The sequence below is a fragment of the Pseudopipra pipra genome, chromosome 4, assembly GCF_036250125.1.
Source record: "Pseudopipra pipra isolate bDixPip1 chromosome 4, bDixPip1.hap1, whole genome shotgun sequence".
Taxonomy (NCBI): Eukaryota; Metazoa; Chordata; class Aves; order Passeriformes; family Pipridae; genus Pseudopipra; species Pseudopipra pipra.
In genome coordinates, this window is record NC_087552.1 from 29,343,081 (window position 1) to 29,361,117 (window position 18,037).

General features: G+C 44.5%; 1 protein-coding gene across 4 annotated transcripts; it reads left to right on the top strand.

Annotated features, from left to right (window-relative positions):
- The first annotated feature begins 50 nt into the window (after positions 1 to 50).
- On the top strand, positions 51 to 16,507 carry LOC135413042 (UDP-glucuronosyltransferase 2A2-like). 4 transcript variants are annotated; one of them, XM_064652135.1, is made up of 9 exons: positions 59 to 167; positions 2,868 to 2,989; positions 3,678 to 4,576; positions 6,449 to 7,071; positions 10,986 to 11,134; positions 12,458 to 12,589; positions 13,014 to 13,101; positions 13,717 to 13,936; positions 15,172 to 16,507. In XM_064652135.1, the coding sequence occupies exons 3-9, from the start codon at positions 3,837 to 3,839 to the stop codon at positions 15,446 to 15,448; spliced, it is 2,229 nt and encodes a 742-aa protein (XP_064508205.1). In that variant the 5' UTR covers positions 59 to 167; positions 2,868 to 2,989; positions 3,678 to 3,836; the 3' UTR covers positions 15,449 to 16,507. The 4 variants fall into 4 exon arrangements, with proteins under 4 accessions (XP_064508203.1, XP_064508205.1, XP_064508202.1 ...); XM_064652132.1 differs by lacking the exon at positions 6,449 to 7,071 and having other exon boundaries at positions 60 to 167; positions 3,678 to 4,572; XM_064652133.1 differs by lacking the exons at positions 2,868 to 2,989; positions 6,449 to 7,071 and having other exon boundaries at positions 51 to 167; positions 3,678 to 4,572.
- The last annotated feature ends 1,530 nt before the right edge of the window (positions 16,508 to 18,037 follow it).

Consider the following 18,037-nt stretch of genomic DNA (forward strand, 5'->3'; position numbering starts at 1 on the left):
CTGCTGATCAGTGACTGGTGGCTTCTCCCTGTGTTTGCTCCTCCCTCCCAGCTGGCAAACATTGCTGCCCTTGCCACCCTGCCTCTCCTAGTAAAAACCACTACCGTCACCCTCGTGGTGTCACTGTCCCAGCGTCACTCTCCCGGCACAGAGCGGCACTGTATTAGGTGAGAGGGGTGTCCTAGGGTGCCCTGTGGGTGCTCTGCGCATGCTCAGCCACACAGAGCTGCATGCTGTGGGGTCCGGGTTGGTGGGTTTGGGGTACTTTTAGGTGTAATCAGCCACCTTAAACCTTCCCCTGCAGTGAGGTGTGCTGCAATAACCTCTGGGACCCAGCTTCCTGCTCCCCTGTGGTGCTGAGGCAATGGGAGAGGTGCTTGGTCTGGGTGATGCTGGCACACCATAGGTACCCCCTGCCTTGCTGGGGCACTGAGTGTACTCCTGTCCTCCCGAATGGGCCCCCGTCCCCAACGGTGGGTGCAGCGATGGTTGCAGTGACCTCTGGTCTGTGTGGAGGTTCTATCACTGACGCTGTCTGGGCAGACTCTGTGCCGTGTGCCCAGGCTGCCCTGGCCATGGTAGACTGCCTGTTCTTTGCCCAGCTCTTTCGTGCCTCAGCAGCAAACTAACCCACCACTATAAATCATTGGCAAGCTGACTTGTCACAGGGAAAGGCTTGCCATGGGAGCATGAACACCAAAATGCATGAAAAGGTGGAAGGGAGAGAGCATCTCCTCCTCTCTGGGCTGATGAACTGTTAGATGAGTCCCATCATGTCTATACCCTCAGGATTTGCAAACTTGCCCATCAGTACAGAACAGAGCTTTCCCTGGGGATTCAGATATATGCTGGCAAGACAGTGTACCATATCTGCAGGTAGCTTTGGCAAGTCTACTGCTGCCGTTCACTGTAGAGCTGACAACGACAGCTGCAGTACCTATTCTCCACCAACAATGCACAATTCCCAGCACGGACATAAAGCTTGGCAAAAACCTTCTCTGATTTCTTTAGTGTTTTGGCTTGCAGAGTGGAAATGGCTCCAGTGTGAGCCACCTTGGTGCCTGTATGTTTACATGCCTAGGTGCCCCTGCAGCTTTGCCGCAGCAGTGAATACAGTTCATAAAATCTTAAGCTGAATCAAAAAATCCAAGTGAAATACTGTAAGACTAGCCCCTGGTATTTTTGTCCTGCAGCTGCAGGGTAGAGCTATAAAGATACTTTTATCTGAGAAAGATGGTCATGGTGAGGCTATTTCAGCTCATTAACTTCAGCTGGAGTTTCCCTGTACCCTGGGGCTTACATGGAAATGGGTGTTTTACTGCACACGTGGCTGCAGAATTGCTCAATCTGCTCACTTCTATCTCCTCCCCTCCCCTTCCCCCCACCTCAGAAACAAAGATAGTCAAGACAAAATTTTAAGTCTGCTTTCAGACCAGAAGCTGCTTTATTGCATTAAGTGAAAGGGAAACCAGAGAGTCATTTGGTGCCTCTTCAGGGCAAAAGCTTCCCTCTTCCACCCTGATTCTGACTTTTTGAGGTTCTGGTTGGTATCAAGGTTTTCTAGAAATAAAGGTGCCATGCACACCATAACCCCCATCCAGACAGCACAATAGTGAAGAGACCCGTAAGAAAACACTAGTTTGCATTGCCTAACTTTTGCATAAGGGCCTTAGCCTTGAAAAGCCTGTTGTTATTTAACAAGGCTGGAGGTTGCATCACTGTCTGCAGCACTTCTACTTAGTAATGTTAGATGTGTGAAATACAGGCACTTAAGACCATTTTTCTTCTGCCCCATTTCCCACTCATTTGCTGGATTTTGTCCTTTAATCCTCTCAAAATGCTTATCTTCTCTGATCTGAGTAATCTGAGTATCATCTTTAAAAGCTGGCCATGGAAACAAGACAAATTTAATCCTCTGGTTCCCCTAGTAATAGCTCTCATTTGCTATGGAGGAATTCCTTACTAAGGGATTGGAACAAAAACCTAGTTCCCATCCAAGAAGTGATCACAGCACCAAACCTGACAGAGCTCAAGAAGCATCTGGACAATACTCTTAGGCACATGGTGCAAATCTTGGGGTTGTCCTTGTGGGTCCCTTCCACCTCAGGATATTCTATGATTCTGTGATCTGCTCTAGCCCACATGAACATGGCCTTTCCACAGTTGCCGGAGAAGCTGTAAGTTTCTTATAGGACTTTACAAAATAAGCTAAATTAGCCTGAAAAAAAATATTATCCTGGATACAAAGGTCTGTGAAGAGACTGTAGTGAAATTCCTGGCTGTGAGGCCAAACTACTGGTCAAACATGGTGGCATAATTGCCCTGGATTCTGAGGGTTTAGAAAAAACCTGGTTGAATATTATGGATAATATTTAAAGACCTTGAAGATGCACCTTTAGATTCCTATATTTTCAGGTTATTAAAAACTTGAAAAGATCTTCAGAATCAAGGGCCACACAGCCAGTACAGGCAACATACCAACTTCAGAAAACCTCTGCAAACAAACCACAAGATTCTCTCCTTATTCCTGTTGAAAGTTTGTAAACAAATCTATTACCTAACAAACAATTTTGTTGAGCCACCTGGGACCTTACAGGGAGTAAAAAAATCTTTTTAGCAGTCAGACATCATATTTCTGAGCTACAAAATGCAAAGTCCTCTTGAGAATCTGGCTCTGTAATAACATTATAATATACCCTAGCATGGGGAAGACCATCTCAACTATTACATTCCCAGAGCATAACAAAGCAATGAATAAACACAGAATACATGCCTAGTTGCCACCATCCCGTATTTTATTACTTCCTCCTTGTGAAAAGTCCAGTTCAGAGGGTAACTTACTTAAGCTCCTTCTGTCTGATAACCAGTCCCACTGGAGCAGCCCAGGGACAGAGCAGGAGAGTAGCAAGGAACAGACGCAAACTGGTGTAGCAAATTGCACCTTGCAACTCACAGCATGATGCTGATGTACCTTGGAAGACTACACTAGGTAAGAGTTTTTTGCTGCATGGCATTTGTTCCCCAAATTGTGTTGGTTTGAGCGTATCATTATCTGTGTGGGTTTCAGTTGTAATTCTGGCTCCTTGTGGTTAAGAGCTCCTTCCAGGGCATAGTGCTTACATTTGAAGGACAACTTTCCAAGTGAGAGCCATCCCAGAAGATGTAGGTTTTGCTCTGAGAAGCATCTTGAGGGGCCAGACCCATGTTTGACACTTGAACTGAGCCAACAACGCAGCCAGGTTGGTGGTGATGTGCCCCAGGCACTCCTTATGTTAAGAGTTGTCTGGGAGCAATTGGAAGCCACCTGTCACCTATCAGAACAAACTGCATGTTACTATTGGCATTATGATCAACCAAATGAATGACTTGTTGCCTTCTCTCAGCGTGGGAAATATCAGCACTTCCAGCATCTCACTGTGAAAAAGGATGCCACTTCCAAGCTAGCCCTGTGATGTCTCCTTCCTTGTCCCGCCTCTGGCATTGCTAGTTTATGGAAACAATGCAAGGGATTTTTTTGAGCCTCAGAGCTGGCATCCAGGGGACTGGATCCTTTCACAGCAGTGAGGATTGCTGCCACCCTGCTAACCAGGGAAAGGAGTTCCCTCAAGGGAAAACTAACTGGGTAGAAGGCAGAAAGGGAAAAATGAATCACCAAATACCTTTTCCTGTCTTTTCAGACCTGAGACCAAACGTGGGTTATAAAGGCACCACCTGTGTGACAGCAAACCCTTGCTTTTGCTAAGAGTGCTAGTAAGGAGTCATCAAACACAACACAGAGGTGCAGCATTCCTAACCGGAAGGGAAAATTCCCAGGCTATCTAGCCCTTAACTCTGCCATGGCCACAAAAAACACCGGCTCAAAGAAATATGTCCAGCTGCTCCTTCTTCAGGTTGCTCTTCTAGGGCCTGTTTTCTGTGGGAAGGTGTTGGTCTGGCCAACAGAAGGCAGCCACTGGCTGAACATGAATGTAATTATACAAGAACTCATCCACCGCGGGCACAGCGTTACCATCCTGGTATCCAACGCTACCCTCTTCATTAAACCCAAGGCTAATGCCAGGGAGAAGATTGAGGTCTATAACGTGCCCTATGAGAAAGATCTCCCTCAAAGCGTGATTAATGGATTAGTGGCACTGTGGCTCAATAACAGGCCAACCATCTTGACCTTCTGGCATTTTTATAAGGAGCTGGGAAGAATGACCAGAGACTGGCAGAAGATGAACAAGCTGATGTGCGACTCGGTGCTAGCCAACCCAGAGCTGATGGCTCGCCTGCGGGGGGCTGGCTATGACATGCTGCTGTCAGACCCGGTGACCCCCTGCGGGGAACTCATTGCTCTCAAGCTGGACATCCCCTTTGTCTACTCTCTACGCTTCTCTCCAGCCTTCACCATAGAGAGGCACTGTGGCAAGATCCCAACCCCACCGTCCTACACACCTGCATCCCTGTCTGAGCTCACTGACCACATGTCCTTTGTTGAGAGAATAAAAAACTTTGTGTCCTACCATCTGCAAGACTATGTTTTCCAGACCTACTGGGGACATTGGGATAGCTACTACAGCAAGATCTTAGGTAAGTCTTCTGATACTTCACTTCTCATTATATAGCCTCCATCCTTATGACCTGCAGAGCTAGGAACCTGGCAGGGTCACAAAGTCAAGAGAGAGGTCTGCAAGAGGTTTGTCATTATGCCCCAAAAAAGGGAAGGAGCCACCAGGGTCCATCAGTTGCACCCACTCCCTGTCAGGGTGCTGTGGTGCTATGCCATTGCACTGAGGCAGGATCAGGGTCTTCCCAATAGATGGATTTGAGTTTTGTCATAATTAATTTTAATGTGGAGGTTCATACAGCTTCCACACCATGTAGGGCCCTCAGCAAGGGAGCCTCAGCTTACACATTTCTCCCTCCAATGACTGCTTGCACAGAAGGCAGCCAGGAACAGAGTTGTTTTCCTAGTCCATAGTACCATATCAAGGAGGGGGGAGCGGGTGAATTGCAAGCCAGCCTTGCCGCTCTCTGTAGCAATACTGAAATGCATTGTGGCTTTGTAATAGAGACTTCACTTATGTCACTGGTCATAGACAACCGATCCTCTCTGAACAAAACAAGTTTTATTTAAAACATACCCTCCACCCACAAGCAAACAGTGAAAACAACAAGTCTTTTTCTCTGCAGACTTTTCTCCTGGACTGTTTTGAGTGAATATGTAGAAAAATATGCTTGTTATTAATCACATGTAATCAACAAGCCATTTCTACTACCCTCGCACTAGGCTCTTGAAAAAGACCACTTGCAAATCTCTCAGTGTTCAAAAAACTGCCTCCATATACCTGCATGCTGCAGGACTCCAGAAGTACACCAAGCTGTGGTCACGTGCACAGTAGATGAGGTATCTCAGCTTGGCTCCTCACAGTGCAACTGTTTCCATCACCCCCATTTTCATCCCAGAAAGGATGCTCTAGGCAGCATGGAAAACATAGCAAAAGCCTTGCACAACAACATTAGGAAAACATTGTGGAACAGAGCTGGTTAGAAACCCTGTAAATAATGATTTTTAGCACAGTGAAGAGGACTTACACTATTTCTTAACTGTACATCAGAAGGGACCATAAATAAAACTGTTTAACAGGTTTTCTACTTCAACTTATAGTGCATAATTGGCAGTTAGTGGCAGGCAGGGGGCCCACAGGATCACCACTCCAGTGGTGATCTGACCAGCTCTGGCCTCCCACGATGCATGCTCTGGAAGAGGCAAGTTCCCTCGAGGACAGTCTTACTGGAGTCATTTACTGTGTAGTTTCATCTGCTTCGAGATGGAACTCTTGAACTGCAGCCTGGGATCACCACTTTAAGTGGGCTGTAAAGGGACACTCAGTGGCTTTATAAAAGCAGAAGTGTGCCCACAGTCAGTGAACATCTTTCCTGTGTATCCAGCTGTGCTTAAAAGAGCCAGAAGAATGAAAAATTCACCTCTTCTACCAAACAAATAACACAGAGACTGTAGTTAGACAGGCAGGAGCGCTGGGATTACCAACAGGATACTCTTTGGCTCCTCTGTGGAGCCAAATCTGATGGCGCTCTGCGCTGCTCCTGGGGAAGCAGATCTTCCGGCTTTAGCAAGGTGCTTACCACCAGAGGGTGCTAGATGGTGCCAGCCACTTATTGCTCTCCCCGCCCTCCCCCTCTCCCCCCGGAAGACATGCTATTCTCCAGCACAGGATTTCACGGCACGTACCTTGGCTCCCTGCCCTTGGGATCAAGGCAGTGTCACACGTGCCCAGCGCAGCTGAGGAGCGCTGCTGCTGCTGCTGCCGGTGAAGGAAGGCCGCGGGTGCACTGCCACACAGGGCAAGGCTATGGCAGGGAAGGAGGTGGCAGTGCTGTGGCTGCTGGGCGTGCTGGGCTGGGCCTCCGGGGGGAAGGTGTTGGTCTCGCCGGCTGACAACAGCCACTGGCTGAACATGGAGTTCGTGCTCCGGGAGCTTGTGCTCCGGGGCCATGAGGTGACTGTGCTGATGCCTTCATGCTTCCTCATCTTCAACCACACACAGCCCTCACCCTTCCACTTCGAGGTGATTGAGGTGCCGATCACCAAAAAGGAGATGGCTGCCGTACTGGATGAATTTTTCTATTTTTGGTTTTATGAGGAGAGAGTGCTACCATTCTGGAAAAGTGCTTACAAGATAGCTCAACAATTCAAACAGCTGGAGAATGTAACCAAAACCATTTGTGATGGGGTCCTGAAGAATGAGATGCTGCTGGAGAGACTGAAGGCATCTGCCTTTGATGTCCTTTTGGCAGACCCACTGGTACCCAGTGGGGAGCTATTTGCTGAGAAGCTGGGTATCCCCTTCGTGTATACCATCCGGTTCTCCTTAGGCAACACAGTGGAGCGGCTCTGTGGGATGCTCCCAGCACCTCCTTCCTACGTACCAGCCGCCCTAAGCAGCCTAACAGATAGGATGACCTTCTGGGAAAGGCTAAAAAACATCTTCAGCTACACTTTGCAGGATATCATGTATCATTACCTTATCTGGGGAGACTGGGATCAATACTACAGTGATGTTTTAGGTAAGGCTGCTCTCTCTCCCAGAAATTAGATCTGCTGTACACACAGGAGTAAATACCCAGAGCTGAGAGGTTAAGGCACAAATTAGGAGCAAGACAGCCCTGAACTCACTCTCCTTCCTTCAAATTCCTGTGTCAAGTCAAACAATCCAGGCAAGTACAAACGTTGCCCATTAATCCTGACCTGCTACACTAGTTCAGCTAAGCTCATACAGGCACATCTAGGATAGGTAAAACAGTGCTAAAGCCACTTGAAAGAGAGCTCATCAGTCATATTCATAGATGAATCATGACAAATACTAACAAAAGCAAAATAATACTGTATACCCACCAAACACTAGTACTAGGTTTGGAAAGCTATGCAAGAATCCTACTGTTTTCCCCCGGCACCCTTCTTGCTTGCCAGCTTGTCTCAAAATGAGAGATAATGGCCTCCTCTGGTCTTTTAAAGGCCTGGGATTTCAGATGAACTGCAATTTGCGGTGATAAAATGACCTTTGCAGATACATGGTTCTTTGCTTTTCTGAAAGTATCTAGAAAAATACTAGAGGGTAGTTGTATTTATTTATTAGGTGTTTTAATTATTTTTGTAAATAATAGTTGCATAATTATTTTCCCATTTTTGCTCTAAGTAATTATAGTAACACTTAAAAGGAAACAGGGCAAACATATATGCATTACTGGTGGGCAGATAAAATGGTATTATTTCAATATGAGACTTTAAAGTGTTTTTATTTTTATTTCACTAGTAAGGTGAATTCTGCTGAGAGCTAAGCTGTTAAGATATCCTACTATTAGTATCTAGCTGTGTGTTTTTGATGCTTATCCTGTTTGACATGATACGAAAATCTTGTGCTGGCAGAAGCATGGTTTGGTGATCTGTTGTGTAAGTCTCAGAGATGTTTGGATCTTGTGGTGCCTTTTTTATTGTTAAATGTGGGGTTTAACATTTAAGGCTTCATGTGCAATACCTGTTTTGTTAGTTTGCGTGGGCTACATGATGGATTTGTGCTGAAAACAGTGTTGACAACGCAGGGATGCTTTAATGCTGTGGCTCTGCAGGAGACTCCAGAACGGGATTTGCTGCTTGCCCAATCCTCCTCCTATGAGCGTTGTGTTAGGACATGCCCTCTCGCCACGCTTCCCACTCTTGTCACCAAATGTATGCCACTTTCATTGGTTGGCTCCAAAGTGTTTGCACAGTGAAGCAGTGAACTGCTTCCTGTTCAGTCAGTCCAGAGTTGTACATGGAATGCTGAGATGATGAGGCCAAAGTTCCCCTGGCTGCTCTTGGCCTATGCATGCTGCTGGAGTACTGGCTTTTGTGGGAAGGTGGTGGTCTGGCCCACTGATGCAAGTCACTGGATCAATGTGAAAGTGCTGCTGCAAGAGCTCGTTCTCCGGGGTCATGAAGTGACTGTGCTGGTGCCCTCAACCAATCTGCTCATCGACTACCAAGACACTTCCTCCCCCTTCACCTTCGAGGTCCTGCAAGTCCCCTTTAGCAAGAAGACCCTGGATGCTCTCATGGAGGACTTCCTCAATTTCTGGCTGAACGAAGCCTCTAATGCCTTCCCCTGGGAGGTCATGTGGAGGATGAAAAAGGACCTGGAGGAATTTATCAATATGTCAAAACAAACATGTGACACCTTGGTGACGAACTCTCAGCTGATAGCAAAGCTGCAGCAGGCCAAGTTTGATGTTCTGATTGCTGACCCCCTGTCTATAGGTGGGGAGCTCGTTGCAGAAATCCTAGGCATCCCTTTTGTCTACAGCTTCCGCTTCTCTGATGGGAATGTGGTAGAGCGGCTGTGTGGTGGGCTCCCATCCCCACCTTCCTATGTGCCTGCTAGTACAAGTGGGCTGACCCACCACATGTCCTTTATGGAAAGAGTACAGAATTTCCTCATTTACTTCTACACGGATTTATTTTCCTTGAAGGTTTGGCGTGATGAATTGGATGAGTACTACAGTAATGTCTTAGGTAAGGCAGCTGTTGAGTGGTTTCTTCTCTTGCATAGGTTGTGCCTTTTGAATGGTTTGGGACTTCAATGCTGTTGTGTCAAAATACTGTTTCTCAAAGGTCAGCAGAGGTGGCAGTCCTGTTATGTTCATAGAGGCACTGCTTTCCCTTTTAGGTCTGATCTAGTCTATCAGACATGAGAGCAGTTTTGCTTTAGTTCCTCTTGAAGATCTACAGAGCACGTAGTTCTAATTTCTGTCAATGATGATACTGCTGGTGAATTCTTGCATTGAGCTGTATGTTCATTTTAGAGCTTTCAGAGGACAGTTGCTGCGTTTTCATCTTGATGATGCCAGCTTCCACAATTAAGATGGCAGAAGATAAAGGCTGGAGGGCAAACTCATTAACTAAATGTAAGGCACCGGTGACAGCTCCATTAGCACGACAGAGATGGAGTTAATCTTGTTGTAACTGGGAACACTGGCTGCCTCTGGACAACTGCAGAGCAAAAAAGCACCCTTCATTCACATGACATGCATTGTCTGGAAGTATCTTGCAATGCTGCATAGTGCAGGATATTGAGCATGAGTTCAGATTCTTGAACAAAAAATACTACAAACTGTCACCTTTCCCTTTCATCCACCATTCAGAATTTGAAATGGTCTTCTTAAATTACATGCATACCTGAAAATTTTGTTCCAACACAGTACAACTCAGGCATGATTCAAAGTCTATTAAATAGACCTTTTAGTTAATGGACTTTGAATCTTGTCCAGAATATCTGCCAGTTTAGGCAGATAACGAGTGAATAGCAAGCACAAGGGCATCTCTTCTGTTGCCGTCCAGTCTCTTCCTGTGTTTGCCAAGAATGCCTCTGTGCTCTGCAAACCAGTCTCTCTTCTCTGGACTGATTTTTCTTCTTAATACCACATAAGACTAAATTACACCTTTATATCACTCTACGGGTAATACAGACTTAATTTTCACTTCAGCAACTTTGTAACTCACTCGTTATTCTTTATAAAGGAAAAAAAAAACTGGTGTAGATTATTACACTAATCCAGGAATATAAGAAGATGCCTGACAGATAACCTTTATCTTGCTGCTTATTTTGCTTGATTCCTGCTTGTATTAGGCTGGATTTGGGCAATAATTCATCAATACTTCTAACACTTTTACTCCCCGGTTTTGCTTTATGTAGAAAATACTGCAAAGACAACTTGCAACGTGTATCTAAGAATATATATTTTTTCCGAATGGGAAGCTATAAAACATTAGATTACCGTTAGATTTTTCTCTGTAGATGGATTTCTAGAGACAATGTATTTTGCATAAAAAGACATTCAAAGCATCTATGGATTTGGCCATTTTTTCCCAATATGTGTCAAAAGCAGCTGACCCAGTCCTGAAGAAAACTAGGGATGTCTGTACATGTCTTCTATTGTTGTCTGAGCAGCCACTGACTGAGTCACCATTTGAAAAATGCTACAGAACTTCATTTAAAAACTTTCCTCCTCCCTGACAGTTGATCATCACTTTGTGATTCATTTATTTTTTATTTGGAACTAAATTTTCTGTGATTGTTCTCTTTCCCCAAAATGCATTTTTATGCACAGGTAATGAAGTCTTTCAGTGGCAAGAATTCCAGCAACAAGACTGCACTTCTATATTACAGATAATAAATGCTTCCCACTTGTACTGCTCTAAATTAATCCTGAAGGTTCAAAATCCTTTTAAAGATTGTATTGCCTTGTTCGTGGCCACCTGCCAAGGCTGAACACAGGAGAGGGCAAGGAATAGGTCCAGATTTGTGAATGTTTTCATTTTATGCATGGTTTGATAGATTACACTGTTTGGGAGTTCCAAAAGACAAAGGTAAGGCTCCTGTTTTGCAATCTACAGATAACAAGGTCACTCCCGTGCATGTTCTAAACCTCTTGTACCTTGTCCGCAGGAAGACCCACAACGCTGTGTGAGACGATTGGGAAAGCAGAGATATGGTTAATCAGAACTTACTGGGATTTTGAATTTCCACGCCCTTTCCTGCCCAACTTTGAGTTTGTTGGAGGACTTCATTGCCAGCCTGCAAAGCCACTACCAAAGGTACTCCAGCTTTGCTCTACTGTTGGCTGATTGGTTGTGCAGCAGAACAAAGACTGTTTCTCTCCCTGATCAACCATGCAAGCCATGTCCTGAGAAAGCTCATTCTTAAAGAAATACTCTGCTGCTGGTGGGGAGCATGGAGCTATTTAGCATCTGTCCATGTCCCTCCAACTGAGGGCTGGGGTTACAGGGTTACAGCCTGCTGTCTTAAAAGAGGATAGTGAACGTCAGCATGGGGGAATACAGTGTCTGTTTTGGGAAAAATAGGGGCTACCTCAGAGTAGTTAAGTGTAAGATTTAATTATAAGATACAGACTTGGAGCCCACAATAACATTGAAATACCTGATGCAAGAAGGCACTGTGACAGGACAAGTTCTTTAACTAAAATGGGGTCAAGACTTGCAGAAAGAGATGAGTGAGAAACACTTTTTCTATTGTACTTAGTTTAAGACATCTTAAAGGGAGTAAAAGACCTGATCATTTCCAGCCTACACTCTGCTGTGAATGGCCATGTTCCATTGGAATTTAAAACTCCCAGATACTGATGATGGCAACATGACAAGCTCAGGTCTAGATTATCATTCCTGTAGGAGCCTCAGAATATGTAGGCCATTTTCAGTGCAAGTTGTCTATTTAAAAAAAAAAAACCTTCTAACTCTCTTCTCCCTTACCACTCCCCTGTAGCAGGGGTTGAGACTGGGGGAAATGGATAACCATTCTCTTTCGGATATTACTGCCATTTCACATGACACTAACTAAAAAAAAGGAACAGGAAAACCTATCAGTCTGATTTGTAGAAAATCTTCTGACCAATGTGGTGTGTTGCAAGAAACAAGAGAACTGTCTGACTAACGAAATGATGGCAGTGACTCAATGAGTCTGTGATCAGGATGCTGAAAAACCCTGTCAGTTTTTAGCATGGCCCCTTCCTGCAGAGTTATGTAATGCCAAGTACTTGTTCTAGGGAAATCCAGAACCATGACTAAGCTGCAGAGGGGGCCACAGGGTGTGGCTGGCTCATGACGGTGCCAGGATCCATTCCTGCTGCTTGTGCTCCAAAAGAAATGCGTCCTGAAACTGGTAGATTTTCTTTCCAAAAGACAAAGTGTCTGTCACCTGTCTCAACTTGTCCTGCTCCTTCTTGGGGAGAAACTGTTTTGCTCAGGGCCAGGTCTGTCTTGGTAACACCCTTCTGTCAGTGGAGGTGCTCATACACCATGACCATCTCCCTGATAAACTAAAAAGGTTATGCCCTTTTTTCACAGAAACCTGTGCAATCCGCATGGAATAATTACTCTTGGTATGTTTTCTGCCTCTCCTAGGAAATGGAAGAATTTGTTCAGAGCTCCGGGGAACACGGCATTGTGGTATTCTCTCTTGGGTCAATGGTCTACAACCTAAGTGATGAAAAAAGTAATGTGATTGCCAAAGCCCTCAGCCAGCTTCCACAGAAGGTGAATTTCCTTTCAAGCTTAAAACAACTTGCCTTGTTTTTTTCACTCCTGTTGCCTTCAGTGAGACTTTTAAGTTTGAACTGGCCTGTTTTTTATCTGCATCCCTGCTGGATGTGCTACAGCCGGGACACTGGGCTCTCTCTCAGAGAGGCAGACTGCTGAGCTACCTCATGGGGAGTTCTGGTGTTTCACCTCTGAACCAAATTACGTGGAGGTGTGTCCATAGGCCAAAATACAGAGATCACTTCAGTTGATTTTTATAACATGCACATAATAATTAATCAAAGAGTTCAACTGAAGCCGAAGCTATTTGAATTACTGGGAAAAGGCACATGGGTTTGAGATAAAGCCCTACATTACATGCAATAATACATTAATGGCACATTGCATGCACCATGTTTATCTTATTCTTCATTTGTTCAAGGTCCTCTGGCGGTACAAAGGGAAAAAACCAGAAACTCTGGGCTCCAACACCAGGATTTATGACTGGATACCCCAAAATGACCTGCTTGGTGAGACTGATTCTATGTAGGATAGACTGTATTCTTGGAAAAACTGTTTGTTTTTCCACTGAAATGGGTAATTAAAGGACCAGCACCATATAACACTTGTGGATACACTTAGTTTCATAACTTAAGCTGCAGAGCTTTGCTCTTGGGAGCCTTAATTTCCTAAAAGGCTCTGACTTACAGAGCTTGGTGGCAGTTGTCTGGAAAGGCTCAAAAACACCTGTAGGCAGGAGTAAATACCAAAGTAGAGATGTACTCTGGAGTTGGATTTGGCCTCTGCAGTTAATCTCCAAGGCTTATTCTTCAAAATGCTTGACCTAAGCAAGGCTGAAGCAGGAGGCTGTTGTGAACCTGATACCATGTGAAAACTAGAACTGCACAAGAGCAGGAGGGCTGAAGTAACTGGGGTAGTCTGGCAGGACATGATGATTCACACACTGCATTAAAAAAGTATGAATGCATGAAAGCTCAGTGTGCAAGCTCTGCTGCTGAGCCAGAGGTCAAGGGCTGTTCCCTTCTCTGGCAGTACATTTGCCCCAGTGTTCTGCAGCGCTCACATCCCAGTCAGTGCAGTCTGCCACAGCTGCTGTTACATGCGCCTCTCCTTCCCTGTTCCAGGACATCCCTCCGCAAAGGCCTTTATTACTCACGGTGGGACCAACGGGCTCTATGAAGCCATCTACCATGGGATCCCAATGGTTGGGATTCCCATGTTTGCTGACCAGCACGACAACATTGCTCATGTAGTGGCAAAGGGAGCTGCAGTTCATGTGGATTTCAACACACTGAAGACTCAGGACCTGGTTGATGCACTGAATACAGTCATTTACAATTCCACGTGAGTTTTGTTCTTGCCTTACAGTAGGCTGAGGTTATTAAAATCCTGTGCTGCTGATGTGAGAAATTTTGCTAGCTCTTCTTGGATGGAAAATGCAGAGTAGCTGAGCTTGGGTTTCAGAGGAAAACCATCCTTCATTTCTGAGAATCAGCATCTCTCAAATAGGAGAGATCAACAATTTGATTTTCCTTACATTTTATGATCCCTTCAAGAAAAAGTTTTGGAAAGCCCAGAGCAGCTCTTGAGACCGTTCTCTGCTAGAGTAAATCCTCTGGAGGCACTAATATTAGGTCTTCTCTGTCTGTAGTCACAACAGTTCTTTATCCTACCCCTGACTTACCAATATCCTTAGGTTACCATACCTATCATTCAGGACTTAAGAGGGTAAGGAAGGCCAGAAGCATGCTAAGGCTAACGCCATTGACAGAGAGATTGGAAAAAATGCAGAAGTCCTCAGTCTTTGGCAGCAACTCCTGTCATGTGTGAGTGACAGGTGTTCCTTCAATATGAACTTTCAAATTCCTGAAGCAAATGGACCAACACTGATGGAGGTATCTAGTATCTGAGGGAGTTAGCCATGTGGGAGGTGACCTGTAACAACCTGGATGATATCTTGTGTATCCAGCCTCCCCTACCTTCCCCTTAGTTTTATTGGTGAACATGACACCATATGACCTGGGATATCCCTTGGGTGAGTTGGGGTCAGCTGTCCCAGCTGTGTCCCCTCCCAACTCCTTGTGCACTCCCAGCCTCCTCACTGGTGGGGTGGGGTGAGAGGCAGAAAAGGCCTGGCTCTGTATAAGGGCTGCTCAGCAGTAAGGAAAGCATCCCGATTTTATCAACATTGTTTCCCGCACAAATCCAAAACATGGCCCACACCAGCTACTGTGAAGAAAAAGCTAACTCCATCCCAGCCAAAACCAGCACACCGTATTATATTGGTACATAAAATGCTGCAAATGTTTCCATGTTGCTTTTTTAAGGAGTATCTGTAATAATTTCTGATAAGATTTCTTTGCAAAATATTGGCTTTCTCTATTAGTACTTTTAACCCAATTTTATGCATACAGGAATAAATTGGACCAGTTTCAAATATATTTAAATAAGACTGATGAAAGGAAAAGTAGGGCTGTCTACCTTCCTCAAGAGGACTGCCAGGTGCTGAACAGGTTGTTTCAGGAATCAGTGAGAAATCTCCTTGGTTTCTTCCTTTTTTTCTTTTTTTTTCTCCCCAGCTATAAGGAAAATGCTCTGAAGTTATCCAAGATACAACATGACCAGCCAGTTAAGCCTCTGGACAGAGCTGTCTTCTGGATTGAATTTGTCATGCGCCACAAAGGAGCAAAGCACTTGAGACCAGCTTCTCACCATCTCACCTGGTACCAGTACCACTCCCTGGATGTTCTGGCATTCTTGTTCACCTGTGTAGCCATTGCTGTCTTCATTCTTGTTAAGTGTTGCTTATGTTGCTGTAGAAGATGTGGCAGGATTGCAAAGAGGAAGAAAGAATAGACATCTTGTTCTCATCAGCACTTTTTCTTCTCCTAGGCTGATTCAGCAAGGCATTTATTAGGATGTGCTTTAAACTGGGCATATCATGAAGTGCCCCACTGAACAGGGTCATGATACAAAGCTGTTGTGGGGAAGAGCTGCTTGCTTAGCCAGCAAATTCCTTCTGGCCTAAATAAAATTGAATTATAGTTGCTTTAGCCCTTGGGACCATGTTAGCTGATCATACATGGTCCCTACCATGGTAATTACTGCTCTAACTTTTTAAATTCATTTGGGTATATTCCATAAATTCAGCCTTCCTCTGTGTGATACTGTGGGTCTGCAACTAGTATCCTTACCTTAACTCTGTCCTCTCCTCTAGTGTCACCCAGGCTCGATGATTCTCAACCATAATGCCTCTCCTGTCAGAGTCTCTCCAGACAGGACAGTGAAGCTAAGATCACAGGCTCCTAAAAAGTGCCCAGCTGAAGGGCTGTGATCCTAAAAATTGGGCACTGCAAGTGGCAAATGCACTGACTACTTGGCAGCTGAGGGGAGACCAGAGTCCTAAGACCATTAGAGAAATTGCTTTTCTGGGAACCATTTATCTTTTCCTTTCAGTCTGGAGTCCTCCTGCACAGGCCATCATTCTAACTGCAACACTGCAGGGATGTGAAAACCACCTCTGTCAGGAACTTGCCTGTTTTAAACCCCAAATGCCTCTGAGCCATGCAAGAAAAACTCTAGAGAGGGAACTTGCAAAGCAGTAACATTACAAGTGGGAACAGTACACTGGTCACTTGCCTTGCCTGCAAAGTTTGAGGGAAAATAATGCTGCTCTTGGGTCAGGTAAGACTGGTACTAAAGGCAGTACTTCTTCAGTTGTCAAAGGTGTCTTCTAAAATGCTGCTAGTTAAGACCTCCTGTTCTAGGTAAGGTTATTATGTGCCAGCTTACTTGAGAAAGAACCTGCTCCAATTTTAACTGATATTTGCTGTACTCTGGAATTGTTTTCAAACAGAACCGGCTGAGAAAACATGATTATTTGTTTACATAATAAAATTCCTTATATCTCATCAACTTTTTATTAGCATTGTCACGTTTCAATGTCTGATTAAATCTGTTCATACTACAACATATACAAAAGCTCAAGTGAACTGTTTCCAAATTGAAGAGGGGTTAGAACAAGACTACTGTATCTCATGGCAATTTTTGGTACACTGTTCCTACTGTCATGATGGAATGATATGCAGGAATATGCATATTAAAATATGCATAGTGAACAGAAAATAGAACAGTGTGACATCCAGGCCCCAGATCTGAAAGAGTTTGCTGTAACTGTTCACAGCTCCATCGAGTTTGATCACTAACAGCCCCAATCACCCAGTTGCTGAGATGTCAGTTCAGATGCCTGAAGGCCAGCAAGCCTCCTAGAACACTCCATAGGCATTGGTCAGACAGGGCTAACAAAGGACACTGGTAACAGGATAGCTGGGAAAAGTCAGAGAGAGAAAGTGCTCCATAGTCACTGTAAGGAGGGGTGCTTCTTTTCAGTAACCTACTCAGAAAAATTCAGCTTATCTAGTACTGAATTTAAAAAGTAAAAAAAAAACAAACAACAAACCAACCAACCAACCAAAAACCAAGCAAAACCAACCCCCCCTCTTCATTTCTTCATTTTAGAATCTGCATATAAAAGCAGAGAGTTATCAAAGTAGGAAGGTGTTCGATGATGCATTTCTCCAATTAGACACAGTATGTATACTAAATTTGTCACACTGATCTGACCCTACAGCTAGCATGCACACCTCTCCGTGAACAATAAACTGTTTTGAGGAACCCAAACGTGCAGCTTGTTGTGCTGCTTAAAGAATCCACACATACTTGCATGTTGGAGGTCTAACTTTTTGCTTAACACATGGAGATTTCTACTGGAATTGTAGACTAAAATAAACAGAGCCCAGATTATTGGCAGATCTAAAAAACACGCTTCCACAGCTGCCACACTGTGGCCAATCCTGTACTGCCATTTATAAAAACATCTGCAGCACCTAGCACAGTGGAACTTGGGTCTTTAAAACACATGCTACAGTTTGGCTTTGTTACATGATCAGATGATGAAGAAAGTTTATGAAGTCCACCCAAGCAGTGCTACTTTTACAAGTTTTGAAAAATTGGAAATTGCTAAAGAAACTGAAGAACTTTCACTACAAGTTTTACTTTTCTTCCTCCTCCCCCGCCCCCCCAGTTTTACCATTGGCATTTCGGTTAAAATATTTCCTATCTAAGAGAAATAAAAAGTGATGCAGTTTTCACTACAAAGAACACATGGGGAGCATCTGAATCTTACAGAACTAACACATTTCTGAGAGAGATATGACTGTGGCCAAGGACAGCCTCTCAATAGCTTAAAGACTGTATGATTAATATGAACAATATTAACTCTGATGAGCTGCAGGAATTGTAAGCTGACTACATCACTGTGGAAACAGAAAAGCAATTACCTTTTATTTCAGCAGTCCTTTTCCTAAATTCAGGCTTCAAATCAACTTCACCTACCACATGAACATTTAAACTGTTTTTGAACACAAATGTTTTCCTAGAACTGCC

Bases quoted from the DNA above. Each gene is read 5' to 3' on its own strand.
- LOC135413042 (XM_064652135.1), top strand. From the start codon at position 3,837: ATGGCCACAAAAAACACCGGCTCAAAGAAATATGTCCAGCTGCTCCTT. The intron at 7,072-10,985 runs GTAAGGCTGCTC...CCTTGTCCGCAG, and splicing joins ATACTACAGTGATGTTTTAG to GAAGACCCACAACGCTGTGT. The intron at 11,135-12,457 runs GTACTCCAGCTT...TGCCTCTCCTAG, and splicing joins CTGCAAAGCCACTACCAAAG to GAAATGGAAGAATTTGTTCA.